At 43.1% G+C, this 15,092-nt stretch overlaps 2 protein-coding genes across 3 annotated transcripts; one reads left to right on the top strand and one right to left on the bottom strand.

Moving 5' to 3' along the window:
* Positions 1–1,202: 1,202 nt before the first annotated feature.
* LOC133155731 (uncharacterized) lies at positions 1,203–4,274 on the bottom strand. The gene is made up of 7 exons (XM_061281255.1): positions 3,980–4,274; positions 3,768–3,888; positions 3,520–3,689; positions 3,203–3,360; positions 2,961–3,126; positions 2,585–2,703; positions 1,203–2,366 (listed from the first exon to the last, which is right to left on the bottom strand). Exons 1-7 carry the CDS (start codon positions 4,062–4,064, stop codon positions 1,617–1,619), a joined length of 1,569 nt encoding a protein of 522 aa, XP_061137239.1. The 5' UTR covers positions 4,065–4,274; the 3' UTR covers positions 1,203–1,616.
* A 1,007-nt stretch (positions 4,275–5,281) lies between these two features.
* Positions 5,282–12,087, top strand: LOC133155732 (transmembrane protease serine 13-like). Of its 2 annotated transcripts, none has more exons than XM_061281256.1 (13): positions 5,282–5,462; positions 6,517–6,691; positions 7,461–7,571; positions 7,706–7,885; positions 7,978–8,104; positions 8,176–8,271; positions 8,387–8,430; positions 8,922–9,084; positions 9,150–9,328; positions 9,476–9,574; positions 9,713–9,855; positions 10,357–10,509; positions 10,588–12,087. In XM_061281256.1, the coding sequence occupies exons 1-13, from the start codon at positions 5,445–5,447 to the stop codon at positions 10,600–10,602; spliced, it is 1,503 nt and encodes a 500-aa protein (XP_061137240.1). In that variant the 5' UTR covers positions 5,282–5,444; the 3' UTR covers positions 10,603–12,087. The 2 variants fall into 2 exon arrangements, with proteins under 2 accessions (XP_061137240.1, XP_061137241.1); XM_061281257.1 differs by lacking the exon at positions 5,282–5,462 and adding an exon at positions 5,468–5,574.
* Positions 12,088–15,092: the final 3,005 nt, after the last annotated feature.

Raw genomic sequence — 15,092 nt, 5'->3', positions numbered from 1 at the left:
TCTCAAGGATATATTCTTTATCTTCTGCAAAAAGCAATTAATACTAGATTACTGCTTACTGAAGAGATTTGGCTGTCCAATGAAAAGAAGTAGAGATGCACCGATCCGATATCTGGATCGGATATCGGTCCCGATATCAACAAAATAGATGGATCGGGTATCGGAAAATACAGCCGATCTGTGAGCCGATACTTTCCTTAATTTATTGGGACGCGGGCTACGTCATACGTCAGCAGCACGTGCGCCGCATGCCACGAGAGCTTTCTAAACAAATGCAAACATGGAGCGAACGTTCGCTTCTCTCCCCGGGTTGCTAAGCGGACGTCAAACCCTGCGCGTTCGCTTCTCTTCGGGTTGCTAATGGGACGTCAAAGGCTGCGCGTTCGCTTCTCTCCCGAATGGGGGGGGGGGGGGGGCGGCGGAGGCTAATCGGATGTCAAACGCTGCGTGTTCGCTTCTCTTCCGGGGGGGGGGGGGGTGTTAATGGGATGTCAAACGCTTTGTGTGGCGGGCTCCATCTGTAATGTTTCTCTATACCATGAGAAATAACTTGACAAGACGACCAGGTTTTAGGGAAGCAGTGAGTCAATCATGTATTGATGTTCGTTTCTTTTTAGCCGCAGTCTCTCCTAGCTACAACATGCCATCCGCCCGCCATACCTCTAGCTCCACCCCCCAGTACGGGTAACCACACAGTCCAAATACATTACACCATCTAGTGTGGAAACTGAGAAAGCTGAGCTCAAGCTTCTTGTGCGGGCCATATTCAATTATGTTTTCAGAATTTGCTGCGGGCCAATAAAACCTGGACCGTTAGTTTGGACACCCCTAATTTAGAGCAAAGAACTTTGTAGTCTGCCTGATGCCATTGCCTTTGGTATTTTCTGTTCCACATGCAGAGTTATGTAGCTTGAAAAGTCAACCATAATATCGGATCGGTATCGGGTATCGACCGATACGCAAAGCCACGGCATCGGTATCGGTATCGGAACTGAAAAAGTCGGATCGGTGCATCTCTAAAAAGAAGCAAATGTTTTATGCCTTAAATGGGCTGGAGATGTTGACTTCTGTGAAAACAAGTTGTTTCATGAAAGGGGAAATGATTTTGTCTCAGTCCACTTCTCAGTTTCTAATGTACCCAAGTACAGAACCGCAAACTGTGGTTATTTTCTTGTTTGCGTACCAATGCAGCAGGCAGTGAAGACAATAAATAAATGCAATTTTAATTCACATGGCTTGTATTTAAGAAAAATAAATATTTCACACAAACAATAATGACACTGACACACTCTGACAGTTAAAGTCACATGTGACGACAAAATATCTTTACATTAAAAAAAAAAAAAAAACATTATAATCACATCACCAAAATAGTTCCTGAAAAATATTTTCACTTCAAGCGTACTTCCCTTTCAGCAGATGTGATATCGGGTTCAATAGCACATTTACTTTTGCATTTCTTTCCTATAAGGATATTTTTGCTGTAACCACTTTTTTTTTTCTTCACACACCCTTCCTCCCACAAACGATTTAGATACACAAAAAGGAAAGGGAGTATTATTCCCAAAGCAGCAGCTATTTTTCGTCAGCATATTTTGAAACACGTCTCAGGTGGCTCAATCGGTATCTAGTAAGTCGCAAAGTGAAATGGCCACAGTGTTCGTGTTGAGGTCTATCCCTTGCGTCAGAGCTGTTAACAAAGGGAAACCCAATGTCGTTTCCGTCCGTGTCCTTGTGTCATTTAAAATGTCTTCCTTGCTCAGCAGGATTTTATGCTTTCGGATTGTTGTATCCTCGTGGACGATGCGTTTGAGGCACCAGGAGCACTGATCTGCCCCCGAGCAGATACATGACTGAGGCCCTGCCCGGTAGTCCAGGACCACTTCGGCCAAAACTGGACTGGGAAGGATCTGTTTCGGCCTCCCGTCAAGGTGACTCTGTAATGCGGGGCTCTGCCTGCGATAATTGTCAAACTGGGATCCGCTTTCCTGACCCATTGTGTTCACAGTCAAGGATTCCAATCGGGATCCGAGTCCCACCCCGCTTTCCTTCCACCTTGTCTGCATGGGGTCATCCTGATGGGGATACACCGTTTCTCCCATGCTCCCGCAACCACTATCATCTTGTCTCCTCTGTGGACTTCTGTCTTGTTTTTCTGTGGCGTTGCACTCCATGCTAACGCCGCTGTCAACGCTTGCCCTGTCGTTGTGTTTTCTCAAAACGCCAAGTGTCCCCTTGTTCTGAGAAATTTCTGCAAAGTTTCTCACTTCCGTTCTGCTGCCAGTCAGGAACCAACCTTTGTCTGTGACCACTTCTATTGGGCCTTCTCCAAGAGTGAGTGGATGCCAGCCACGAACAGGGGATTTCTAAAAAGCGAGAAAAGACAATGAGCCTTGGGTTATATTCAAATTGTGCCAAATATGATATTTTACTGAAGCTGTAGCTAGCTAGCTAGCTAGCTACTGCAATGGTGCTTCAAATTCTTATATAGTGAGAGGAGACTCTCCTGCTCCTCACTCATTTTTATCAAGTCTAAAAGTGGCTACCTGGCATTAAACCGAGAGAATGTTTTCTGTTTGCGTACCAATGCAGCAGGCATTTTCGCCGGACGTTTCAGGTGACAAAATAGACCGACAACCAAAATGGCCGCCACAGCCAACACGCTCAGAACCGTCAGGGATGACACCGAAATTATGAACCATTCTGGAAAGAAACAGAAATGGTTTAAATATTTGTCCCAACCACTGTGTTTAAAAATACACTTTGCAGTGATAACGTTGCTTTCAAATGTTGATGATAGCATGAGCTGTTGAGTTTATGTACTAGCAATGGAACAAGTTATATTAAATTTTATTCTACAGTTTTGAACTTTTCTTTATAGTTTTAAAGCAGTAAAGAATATAACAGTGTTTGTTCATAATAACCATTTGTCAATAAAGATTCTATAATTCTTTGCTCACCTTGTTCTGGAAGCAGGAGGCATTGTTCTGGGGATAAATCGCTCTTGGACAAAGCGCCGTTTCCCTCCACCATCATACTGACGCAGTATTCAACCCCCCACCGGAGAGAAGTGAAAGTTTTAGACCCCTGATCTTCATTATCTATCAGGTACGCCATTATTGGCTCCTGTAAGTTTAGAATGACAATATGGTCAATGCATCATTTAAGCAATCATTTCATCGATTAGTCCTTCAAAACTTACCTTGGCTTCCACTTTGTCAATTCTGTTTTTTTCTTCCAGCTTGATGATGTAAGTAACCCCATAAGGAAAGAGCTTTCTGAGGATAGGTTTTTGATGAACGCGGACTGTTATGGTGCTGGAGGTAGCGTATAACGTGAAGGAAGGAGGTTGAAGCTTGCCTGGGAGGTAGGAAAAGAGGATTTTTTAAATTGTTTTATTAATTATTATTTCTTAACTTAGTTCTTGTTTATACTTATTTATTTTTAAATATACCATAATGGAGCTTAACATACAAAAATATGGTGTGAACAAAAAATGAATACAAAATAGTTTCTTACTTCCATTTGGGAGGAATTTCTTCACTGTCCACCCTGACTTGTTGGCTCCGTCAACTGTTTGGATCCGGACCTTATAGCCAGCTCCATAGTCACGTATGAGACCACTCAGGTGGCAGTAGGTATTTGTAATATTTGTGCAGCTAAGCACCATGGCCCATTCACCAGCAAGCCTGATAGCACAAAACATATCTGTCAAGAACTGGACCCACCTAGATGTTGGTTGATTGTATTTAGAGTGGAAAACATACTTTGCCATTTGCACATTGTACTTGAGGTCAGATGTGGTGTTTCGGGGTTGCTTCCAAAGAACGACCACCTCGCCATCCAGAACATTCACGGACAGTGCGTCAACCTGCGGGACGCCCACTCCTGTATTGCAAAGATAAAGCAGGAAGCAACATTTTATATTCCATCTCAAAATATAGAAGAGAAAGCAATATTATCACAAATTTGTTGTTACCTGACACAAAATTGATGATAGAAAGAAGCACAAGAGCAACAAGAGGCTTCATGGTTATTCCATGTACTTCCGCAGATGTCATCATTTAGGTCCAAAGTGTCATCAGGCAAAACCTTTTTGATTGAATCCCTTATTCCGTGCACCACCGAGAACAATGGAACCAAACCATTTTCGAGACTCGGCTGCTCTGATGTGCCGCTTTTGATCCTCAACGTGAGAAGATGAAGTGGAGGCAGCTCGCTTTTCAAAGATCTAACCGCTGAACATTCCTCCCCCTCGTCACGTGACCCATTTCCTGTTGTGACCTCACACACAGGTCCCAACAAGACTTTACCTTCCTCTTTTGCTTTTCCCTCTTCGGCAACGTTTATGACGTAAAGCACTTCTGCATGTGGATTTCGCAGAACATTTAGGACTTCCCCCGTTCATCTTGTTTTCAATTGTCTTTCTCATGACCTATATATATATATAATTTTAATTTTACTCTACTTTCACAGATGAGTCATATACTGCGCAAATGCAACAGATGGATAATTGTTGGTCAATAATATTATTTTGGTCCCTACTATCCATTTTGGTAAACACATTTGACGGATCATGGTGGGTCATCTTATTGGATTTTATTTTGGGCTTAAACTGATATTTTTTATGCAGCTTTATTTTTGCAATTCACTTTAGAAGAAAAATAACTTTTACATCAAATGTCATCAACCTCAGTTTCCCCTTTGAGTTCTCACCTTTTTTTTTTTTTTCTGAGTCACGTGACATTTTTTTCCTCTCTTCCTCCGTGCAAACAAAGTGTAGAAAATGAAACTACTCGGAGGGCAAACTGAATCAACAAGTGCTAATGCTAACCACGCAACTAACAATTATTTAAATAATCTAAATTATTCTTAAATTATAATAAATCCCAATCTATTTTAATAATATAAATTTTAATTCATTTGTTGATTAATCAATTAATCGAATAATAAAAATATGTTTACATTTCTCTTTTTCTTTGGACTAGCCGTTTAACCTTATTCAGAATGAACCAATCACTTTCAAGCGCACGTCAAATGGGACTCGCCACACACTTGCTACCATTTGCCTTGAATGAAACCAAGCTTGAACTTTGTTACGGTTATTTAATTTCAATTTGTTCACGGCTGTTTGAAAAAGACACTCGCTGACAGCTCAAGTGGTGTGTCCCAATCCAATTTCAGTCCATTGAAGCAGCTGTGGTGGTCTGCGGCAAACCGGTTGGGCAGGTGTGTGACCTGCTGGCCACGCCCACCTTGCATCAAGCTCCAAAGTGGAGGTGGAAGGTATTTAGATGAAGGACAGTGATAATCGCAGCAGAGTAAAGAAAAGGCGCTTTCTGACAGATGTGCCGAAGCCGCATTTTTCCATTTTTGGATGTGAGCGAGCTCCGCCCATGCGGTGACACCTCAACCGTCCACTCGTGTGACAATCACTCATTCCGATGGCAAGGCTAAACACGGTAGGTTTAATGAATGGTCTCCCTGCTCTTTAGTTTTACTTCCACGACTTCTTTCTTGCATCTATTCCAACTTCACCTTATCCACTGAAATCTGTTAACTCCAAAAAAAATGGTAGGTTGTGTTTATTTGCACTTCAGGGAACAGACATGATAGATTGCGGTCATTTCGTTGGGTTTGTTTATCTTGTGTCTATATTGGCTTAAAGTTTAGGTTTCTGCTTTAAACTAGTTTCATCTGAATTTTGGTGTGTTTGTCTGTGAGAGTTAAGCAAGATTTAATCACTTATTCATTGACATGAAAAATGATTTGTGTTTGGATAATTCTTTAATTGAGCTTCAGTTTAGTTGGATCAATTGAATCAGTGACAATTGACTTTGTCCCAAACACCTCTGGTCACTCGTGCCCTTTATTTATCATTATCATTCGGGTGAAACTGTAACCGATCCGGTAAAAGGGACATTTAACAGTCATTTTCGATGACAATGGAGGCCGTGCAAAACGATACGTGTACGATAGGTGAGAAATAAGAGAAACCTGCTTCTCTACTGGTTTCATCTCGGTTAACTCATTTTCCTACGGGCTTTTATGGAAACTTGACCATTTAGCCATCGAGAAGATGTTACAAAACACCTTTGTTTCAAAAGTCCGCGTAGACCTTTGCGTACTTAAAACCCCACCCCCATCAGCATCCTGTCAGGTGACATTGCTAATCCTGATCACAAACAAGTTCAGCCACATCTTTGTTTATTATTTTGCTCTTCAATAAGGTGATTGAAAAATTCCGGTTGTGCCTCTCCAATCGTGTTGCAACTTTCAACAATGACTTCCTCCAAAGCAAGAGATCAAAATGTCCAACCCTTTGTTGTTGAAAAAATGGCAAAGTCATTCCTAGTCTTCTATAGTACATAAACAATACATCAGATTTAATTTCATATAAATCAAGTCCCTGTGGTTTGTCTAATGCAAAAAAGTGACTCTGTCTCAGATGTCGTCATCTTCATCCACTGCTATTTTGCAAATGTAAAACATATATTTTGTTTTTCCCCCCCGCAGGACGATCTCCCGCCCCCTTACTACTCTGTCGCTGTGCACACTCAGCCCCCCCTCAAGTCTTATGAAGAGGTTGTGTATGGCGTGGCGCCAGGCCCCACCCCTGCCAACCAGCCTCACTACATCCCTCAGTACGCACCACCTGTGGCCGCTCCCCAAGTAACCCAATTAAGTTCACGTGAGTTGCTGCCTTCTGTATTTCTTTATGGACATAAACAGCAATTAACAGAGTATCATGTTACAGGTTGAGTTGAAGATTGGCTGGTGAAGGTCACATGACCAATTTCAAATAACAGCTGAGTCGTGATTGGTTGCTATCGAAACAACTGTGATGTCATTTTCAGTTGACAGCGAGTGGCAAAATGGCCGCCCCCTGTGACGCATACAAACGGCTGGATGTTGCAGCTTGTTATGTTTATTCTCTTACATAACCTTTGTAAAGAGCACAGATTCACGTTACTTTTGTTAGCGTGTTTTTATTTCCTGAACAAGCCTCATCACAATGATATTCATCCGCTGACCAATCACACCTCCACACCGCACGGAGAAGGGCAACAAAAAGTAGAGCATACCAAACAATGCAATATGCAAACGAGAAACAACACTTCCAAGTCAATACATAACACAGCTTAATTCATGTTCCATGTTTTGACAAGTTGGCCTGCACAGAACATATTACAAAGAAAAATTTGGAGTTGACTTCCCCTTTAATACATCATTTTGTGTGTTTGGCTATAATGAGGTCAAATGTGCAATAGCTTCAAGGCAAAAATCGGGGCCGTTGGAACTTTATCTTTCCACTGTATTACTTTAAAGATATTTGATTTGTTGCCCTCCCATTGGCTGCCAACTACTCAAGCCCAGAGTCAACTAGGATAGGCTCCAGCTCATCTCGCGAGGATAAGCAGTTTGGAAAAATGTTTAATTTGTATTCTGTTTCCACGCAGCCCCCAGGAGCAGAAAAAGAGGATGCTGTAAGAAGGATGCGCAGTGTTACGGAGGCTCAGGCGCTGCCTTTATTCTCATCGCCCTCTTGGCTGTTGCCGTATGGATCGGAGGTTGACATTCGTATTCATTTGCTCTTCCGTTTTTGGACAATAAATTAGTTAAATTTTGCGCATTATACATGGAAGAAAACGGTAAATTTGCAGTCACATGATCATTCCTGACACTCATTATTTCTCTTTGACAGTCAAATATGGCACCAGGGTGTTTACGCAAGACCTTAACAACTTCGATGACGACGACGATCAGCAAGATGTAGACTTCGATGATAACCAGTCTGTATTGATACGTGACACCTGCCCCGATAATGCAACAAACTGTGATGGGATCAACGACTGCGAGCTGGGCTCCGATGAAATGAACTGTGGTGAGCGTGCACGTAACAACACATCAGTGGAGTCCAAACTATGACAGTTGGTTTATTTTTTTATTTTATTTTTTTAACTCTCTGTTTACCAGTGAGGCTTGCGATTAGTAATCGTCTGGAAGTCAGAACCGCCGAGGACGGCCGCTTTCTTCCCGTCTGCTTCAATGGTTGGGACCAGAACATTGCTGACCGAACGTGCACCCAACTTGGGTTTCCAAAGTAATGATTCACCTCTCGTTATCTCTCATTCATACCAAGTGACCATAACATTACCCCCCCAATGTATTTAGATCTTACAGCTATACAAATATCACAACCCGTGACTCCATTGGACTAACATTGACGAACAGCGTGTCCGAATCCATCCAAAGTCAAGTTGAAGTCAGGTAAATACCATTTCTAGTGAATCTGTATGTGCAGTGTTGAAATTTAAAACGGTGCTACGTTGACTGTCATTTAGAATATGGCCTCACATGTCTTTCTCATTGTGACATCATACAGTTCTTCTTGTCCAGATCAGAGTGCAGTCTCCCTACAGTGCGTTGGTAAGCAGCCGCCATTTATCCTGTGACGTACACATTGTATGAGCCAACTCAAAACTGAAATGCGATATTATTTATATCCCTTTAACTCTCAGTGCAGCAACATTCATTTGAGTCATTTGTTCATGCATGAATTTGGTAGGACTTTTGCATTAAAGCTGTTAGCTTAATGCGAACAAGTAATGGAAAAAACTATAGAGGAGCTAAAAAAAAATTGCGTTAGTGTTCTAGACCTCAAAGTAACACAAACAATGGAGCAACCCCTGCAGTCATTATTAAAGATGTTGATACTTAATATATCAGAATTTTATACATTTGTTTTTGTATGTGGCGGTAGGTAGCTAACTCGCGAGGCTGGCTAGCTAGGTCACAGAGATCCTGCTAAAAATAGTCATTTAAGTCATTGCTTGAATGTGGCTCTGGAAGACACAACAGTTTTACCACAAGTCATTAAAAAAGACATTTTGTGTGTTCTTTGCCATGTGTCTCTTCAGATTGTGGTAAGCAGCAGTCTACATCTCGCATCGTAGGGGGCACCGTTGCAGAGAGGGGTCAGTGGCCGTGGCAGTTAACGCTGCACTTTCGAGGGTCCCACGTGTGCGGAGGGGTCCTGATCGCTCCGGATTTTGTGCTAACCGCCGCTCACTGCTTCCCAAGGTGAAGTGTCCACTTGGCATCTCGCCGAGGTTGAAAATGGATGACTTGATGTTGTCGTCCTACAGGAACAACCCCGCATCGCTCTGGCCACAGCTCTGGAAAGTGTATGCAGGTGTGACGTCTCTGGACGATTTAACTCCGGCCTTGGCGGTGGAGAAGATCATCCTCAATGAGAATTACGACGACCTGACCAACGATCAAGACATAGCTCTGCTCAAACTTGCAACTGAGGTCGAGTTTAACGGTTGGTTGAGCTTCTTTTCGATTTCATCTCAGCATATGTCAAATTCTATATCACTGATCGATTTCATTTCAGCATGTGTGGAAAATTATATAGTGCTGTTTTTAGTATTCAAATTGATCGGCGCTAATCTGTTCTTCCTTCTCTCAGATGATATTCACCCGGCGTGCCTGCCACTTACCGCACAGCGGTTCCGCTCTGGCACTGCCTGTTGGACGTCGGGCTTTGGTACCACTATGGCAGGATCGGGTAAGCTTGGGAAACAGTTCTCTGATCGTGTACACTCAATAGTGAGAATGCAGCCGGACCGGATCTTGCGGCCTCGCTCACGCGCTGTCGCTAAACATTGCATAGCAGCAACTTGCCTTCTGTTTTCCTTGAACGTAGGCGTAGTGTCCAACGAGCTGATGGAGGTTACGGTTGACCTCATTAGCATGCCAGAGTGCAACAACCCTTTGGTGTATGGAGGCGCTGTGTCAAATAACATGATCTGTGCCGGACACTTGGAGGGAGGCAGAGATTCCTGTCAGGTGACTTTTGAGATTTGTTAAAATGCAAACCAGAATGCTTATTTATTTACACAAATTTCTTTCTTTCTCTTTCTCTCTCTCTTTCTCTTTCTCTCTCTCTCTCTTTTTCTCTCTCTCTCTCTTTTTCTCTCTCTCTCTCTTTTTCTCTTTCTCTCTCTCTTTTTCTCTCTCTCTCTCTTTTTCTCTCTCTCTCTCTTTTTCTCTTTCTCTCTCTCTTTTTCTCTTTCTCTCTCTCTTTTTCTCTTTCTCTGTCTTTCTCTCTCTTTCTCCTTCTCTTTTTCTCTCTCTCTCCTTCTCTTTTTCTCTCTCTCTCTCTCCATCCATCCAGTTCCTTTATTTATATTGCTATTTCCACCCATTTAAATGCAAAGCAGGCTGCCATTTATTTATTTTAAAAAAAGAGCCTGATGCCAATCTATTTTCCAATCTATTTTAATTGCCACAAATGATTTCCACAATCTCCTAATACTCAAACTGACTTTTTATCACGTGTTAAATCAGGGCGACAGCGGTGGACCGCTGGTGTGTCAGAAGGATGATATGTGGTACCTGGTGGGTATCACCAGCTGGGGGGCCGGGTGCGCCGAGGAAAACAAGCCGGGTGTTTACACCAGGGTGAGCCGTTTTCTCCCCTGGATCTACACCAACATGCAGGTGAGGGTCATCTAAGTCAGGGCCTTCAAATGAACCCGCCTACCTACTAATAGATTTGTCCACCCTGCTTTCTCACAGTACCTAAGACTGTAATGCCACCTTTCTACCTCATCTTCCTCCGTTGAGCACTGCACGGTGAAGGAGTCTTTTTAAACGAGCATGGATGATCACTTTGTGTACAGCAGAAAATGGATGGACAGATTTAACGTTGTATGGAGCGGCGGGGTTGAGGCGCCATCGCAATATCGAACATCGTGTTTACTGCCGTGTGACTGTTCCCCCACTTGATGCACTTATGACTTGTCTTGCATTCCTTCACTACTTCTGCCTTTTGTGTACACACTGTCACCGGGGATTTTCTTTTCATCTAAATATTTTCCACATACGGCGGAGTCAGTTGGACGCCCTTGATCAATTGAGATGATGAGAAATAGAAAGGCTGCTTTGAGTTTAGAACTTGAAAGCAGGTTTTTTTTTTAAATTATTTTAATTGGGTTTTGCTGTGGCTTCAAAATTACAACAGTCAAATGCTTTCGGTGAGGTGTTCTTGCGCTCCACTTCGGCTCTCCATTACTCCAGTTGGTCGCATTGGGGTTAACCTGAATAATGAACAACCAGAGGCGGGTCAGAGAGGAGGTGCTCCGGCAAAATCTTTGGATTGGCCGCCACCAGCACGTTCAGCAAATGAGCAATCCAGCAGATGGTGCCACAGGACCAACATCTTGAAAAGTAAATGGGGGGGGGGGGGGAAGGATGAGCTGGCCCATAAGACTTTGGCACAATGTGATGTGGCATAGAATGCAAGATGTTGTGGCCAGCCTTTCAATCAAATCTTGATTAATGGCGAGCGACTGGGAAAGCTGAGTTGATGCTAGCGAGTTGCTGAATTGCTTTGTCCACTGTGTATTGCATGCTCGTATTCGGGATGGCAAGCGCTGGGGCAGCAGGTGCGCCACCACGCAAGCCCAAACGCAAGATCGAGCATCTAAATTATGCACAAGTCGCTTTTATCTACACACACACACACCTCGTTTCTCTCCCCACCATCAACAAACAGATACACCATACAGAAGGCAAAGGACTTGCGTATTGTGCCAAAACTAGATGAACTGATTGCTAAATCTTATTTAAAGCATCAGCATTCTTTTCTTTTGTTGTCATAAATACATTAGGATCCAGCTTTTAGGGTTATGACTATTAAAAAGCAACTTAGACCATTTCTCAACATGCAGAAATGGTGTAAGTCAACCTTCTGAAAGCAAAGAGGGGTGAGGAGGGGGGGTGAGCGAGTGACTCAGCAGAAGTGACATAGTCAAGCTAATTGATAAGAAGCACCGGTGGACCTTGTTCAAGGTCTTCAGCTGTAATGGAGTGATTCTCATATAGCGAGCCGACCAATGAAAATTTAATTCGACGCCCGGCGTGAATGACTGTTTTTCATTTTGAAGCCAACCCAACATTTTTTTTTTGCAATTGTCAACGCTTATATTTATGCAGCTAACAAAGCTAGCGTGCACTGTAATGAGACTCAACTTGCATTGTATTTGTATACAAATAAACTTCTGATTTTAAATTTCATCGTAAAGGATTTGGAAATGAATGTTTTCAGGTTGCCTAGCAAGAGCCTCGTGTTCACGGTTTCCACATCACAGGCAACTTCAGGCCACACAGCAATGAAATAATGGCAGCTCCCTGCTTTGGTTAGTCGTCTTTCCAATGGATGGTGTGTTCAGGGAGAGAATAAAGTGGCAGTGAGCATGGTGAACATCAGTGACTTGCGTTAAATCACATTAGTCACAGCGTATTTAAATCGTGCTTTTGGGGGGGGGGGGGTCATCTGGCTGGATGTGATGTGACGGACCAAAAAGATACACACCTGCAAGGAAATTGGAGCCTTAGAAAAAAAAAAAAACCCACAAGAACATCGCCTGACTGGGTTTCCGATCAAAGCTCAGCATTTTCCCGTGGTTCTGCCCCTGAACACTACCGAGAGCACAGGTGTCAAACTCAAGGCCCGGGGGCCCGAAACGGCCCGCCACATCATTTTATGTGGCCCGCGAAGACAAATTGTGCATCAAATTCGTGTGTCATTACTAGAATTGCAAATTGTCTTCACTTTTAATAAATTAATAAATATTTGATCAGTTTTTACTCGTCTGATTTGAAAAAGGTGTCAGTTTATTTTGTAGCTTTTACTGTATATAATATGAGGGGCTCATACGTTTATTTGGGTTGACAGTCATAATGGCCCTCCGAAAGAAGCTTTGACTACAATGCGGCCCGCGAAAAAATTGAGTTTGACACCCCTGACTTAGTTTGTTTTCACTGATACCTGGCCAATTTTCGGAATGATCGTTGACCAATTGTATCTTTTTTCCAAACCAATAGCTGTGGACACAAAGGCAAGTGCGCACTTGGCGGCTACTTGACAACAAGGCTGTGTGTTCGCTCCACAGCACCTCTTGATTTAGGGATGGCGCCTGCCTCCCATTTGCATGCGGGCCTCGGGGGATGTGTAAAGATGTCAGCTTGCGCGGGCAGGGCCACCAACTTCGCACGAGGCTTCAATCAACCTGACGAATTTTGGAACACACGCCAATGCTGCCTTTCAGCTATTTGAAATATCCCTGGAAAATAGCAGCACCTACGCTTTACCTCCGACCTTGACCATGATGTCCTCACGGTGCATTAATCCTCTGGGTGTGTTTCCATCACGTTGCAGCAAAGCATCCTCCTCATTAGTAGCGAGGACAGCATCCATCCCCCTGAAAGGAGATCTTTGCACATGCAGCTTCCCTTCATCATGTCCTCTTGTGTTTGCCGCCACTCTGTCTGTCCTCCACCTTCCCGATCTCATGAGGGATAGTAACAAAGAGCTTGTTTATCTGACTGGATCAGCAGCTCTACACTGAGCAAATAAAACATCTAAAAAGCTGAGGGGGGGGGGGCGGAATGACACGATGAGAACACGAGATAGTGGAAGAAAAACCTTATGGTACCGAACACAACACAAATATTAGAGAAGGGATGCAGCCAGTTGAAAAGGTACCACAAGGCCGATATTGGTTTGGAACCTGCGTCCTGGTTTGAGACCCCAATTTGAATCCCTCACCCAGTCTTGAAAAAGAACGCCTAGACCCTTGGGTTGGCCATCCTACATTAAAAGCCGAATTTGAGAGGAGGAAGAGGTATAGAAGCCTGCGCTCCCGCACCACCGGACTCCCCAACAGCTTCATACTCCAAGCTGTTAGGATCCTGAACTCTCTCCACCCTCGGGTGCATAACGTCCTGGCCTTTTGGGCCACGTCGGCTGCCTTGCACTATTCCACTTGCACTACTCCTTCTGTACTTTTGGGCTATATACTGACTGTCTGCTGTATGCACAATTGCTCCATTTCAACCATGTTGCTCTTATTCATTGCTCATATTTATTCATTGTATGTGCCTTCTTGTATTGTTTACTTGACAACAAAAACAAAACTTGAAGTGTTACCGCGTTGGATATGTCTAATCCTGCTTGATATTGCATTAACTGACTCCTGCAAAGCGTCATCCCGAGAGTATTTGATTATGTGAAGGTCAATCAATTCGTTCTGGCATTATTGCATGCAGTGATATCCGCCAAGCTATTAAGTGGAAGAATAAGCATTGACTTTTCTTGTGTGTTTTGCGTCACTTTGCCTCGCCTACTGCTGTCAATCTCACATATCAGGCATTTGTCCTGGATTTTTTCTTTTTTTTTTTTTTAAAACTCCATCCATGGTTTATTGCAATAATATTACATACAATCAGGACATTTGCACAAGCAACACGAGTAACAAATAAATGTACGAAACTACTTTTTGCTGGTGTAGGAGTCTTAAGTACTTTTTATCTGCACTATTTTACTTTGTGAAAGCTCTCTTGAAATCCTAATTTAAAATTTGATCTAACCCTTACCTGACCCCGAGCCTGACACCCACAGTATTAAATATAAAATAGTAAAGAGGATGAAAAAAGTAAGCTTTCACTTGAGAACAGAAGCATCTGCCAGTCTTTTCAGATAAATTAATGATAGCAAGCCCAGAGGTGAGAGGAAGAAAAAAAAAAAAAAGAGACTTGACTGTTCCATCACTGTGCAGCAATGTGGATCCACCATTTTAGATTTGTCGATTTATTTCCTGTCTCGAATCTTTTGGAGGACTTGATCCAGCTAGAAATGTACGTAATATTTAATATATATATATTCAATATTTGAAATGTCACCCAGTCAGAGGAAACAGAATAAGGTAATAACTACACTCGAGTTTCTCACAACTCGATCGTGTTTTATTTCAGCAGTAATCAAAAAGAAGTAATTTGCGCCTCGTTAAAATCCACCTCTTAAGGCCTCCCTGCTGCAATTTGCTTTGCGCGTTTGCGCTCTGCCTCTTTTATTCCGGCTGAGTGGGCACTAATGAACCCGGAAAGTAATGCCTCGCTTTTATTATTACGCCTGGAGAGTCCTTGCACCCCCCCCCCCCCCTCCTCTTTCACAGCACATGACAAGCAGATGTTTGGGCGCTGGAGTTGTGCGATAATGCCTGTGAGATTTAGCGCTTTAA

The sequence above is a fragment of the Syngnathus typhle genome, linkage group LG6 (genome assembly GCF_033458585.1).
Source record: "Syngnathus typhle isolate RoL2023-S1 ecotype Sweden linkage group LG6, RoL_Styp_1.0, whole genome shotgun sequence".
NCBI classification, from domain to species: domain Eukaryota; kingdom Metazoa; phylum Chordata; class Actinopteri; order Syngnathiformes; family Syngnathidae; genus Syngnathus; species Syngnathus typhle.
The sequence above is the reverse complement of the archived record's forward strand: the minus strand, read 5'-3'. Positions and strand labels throughout refer to the sequence as shown.

What these genes read in the sequence shown, in the direction of transcription:
- LOC133155731 (XM_061281255.1), bottom strand. Translation starts at nt 4,064, where the DNA reads ATGATGACATCTGCGGAAGTACATGGAATAACCATGAAGCCTCTTGTT. An exon ending in GAAATTCCTCCCAAATGGAA is followed by an intron (nt 3,361 to 3,519) that starts GTAAGAAACTAT and finishes CCTACCTCCCAG; the next exon opens with GCAAGCTTCAACCTCCTTCC. An exon ending in CGAAAATGCCTGCTGCATTG is followed by an intron (nt 2,367 to 2,584) that starts GTACGCAAACAG and finishes CTCGCTTTTTAG; the next exon opens with AAATCCCCTGTTCGTGGCTG.
- LOC133155732 (XM_061281256.1), top strand. An exon ending in AGTAACCCAATTAAGTTCAC is followed by an intron (nt 6,692 to 7,460) that starts GTGAGTTGCTGC and finishes GTTTCCACGCAG; the next exon opens with CCCCCAGGAGCAGAAAAAGA. An exon ending in CTCCGATGAAATGAACTGTG is followed by an intron (nt 7,886 to 7,977) that starts GTGAGCGTGCAC and finishes TCTGTTTACCAG; the next exon opens with TGAGGCTTGCGATTAGTAAT.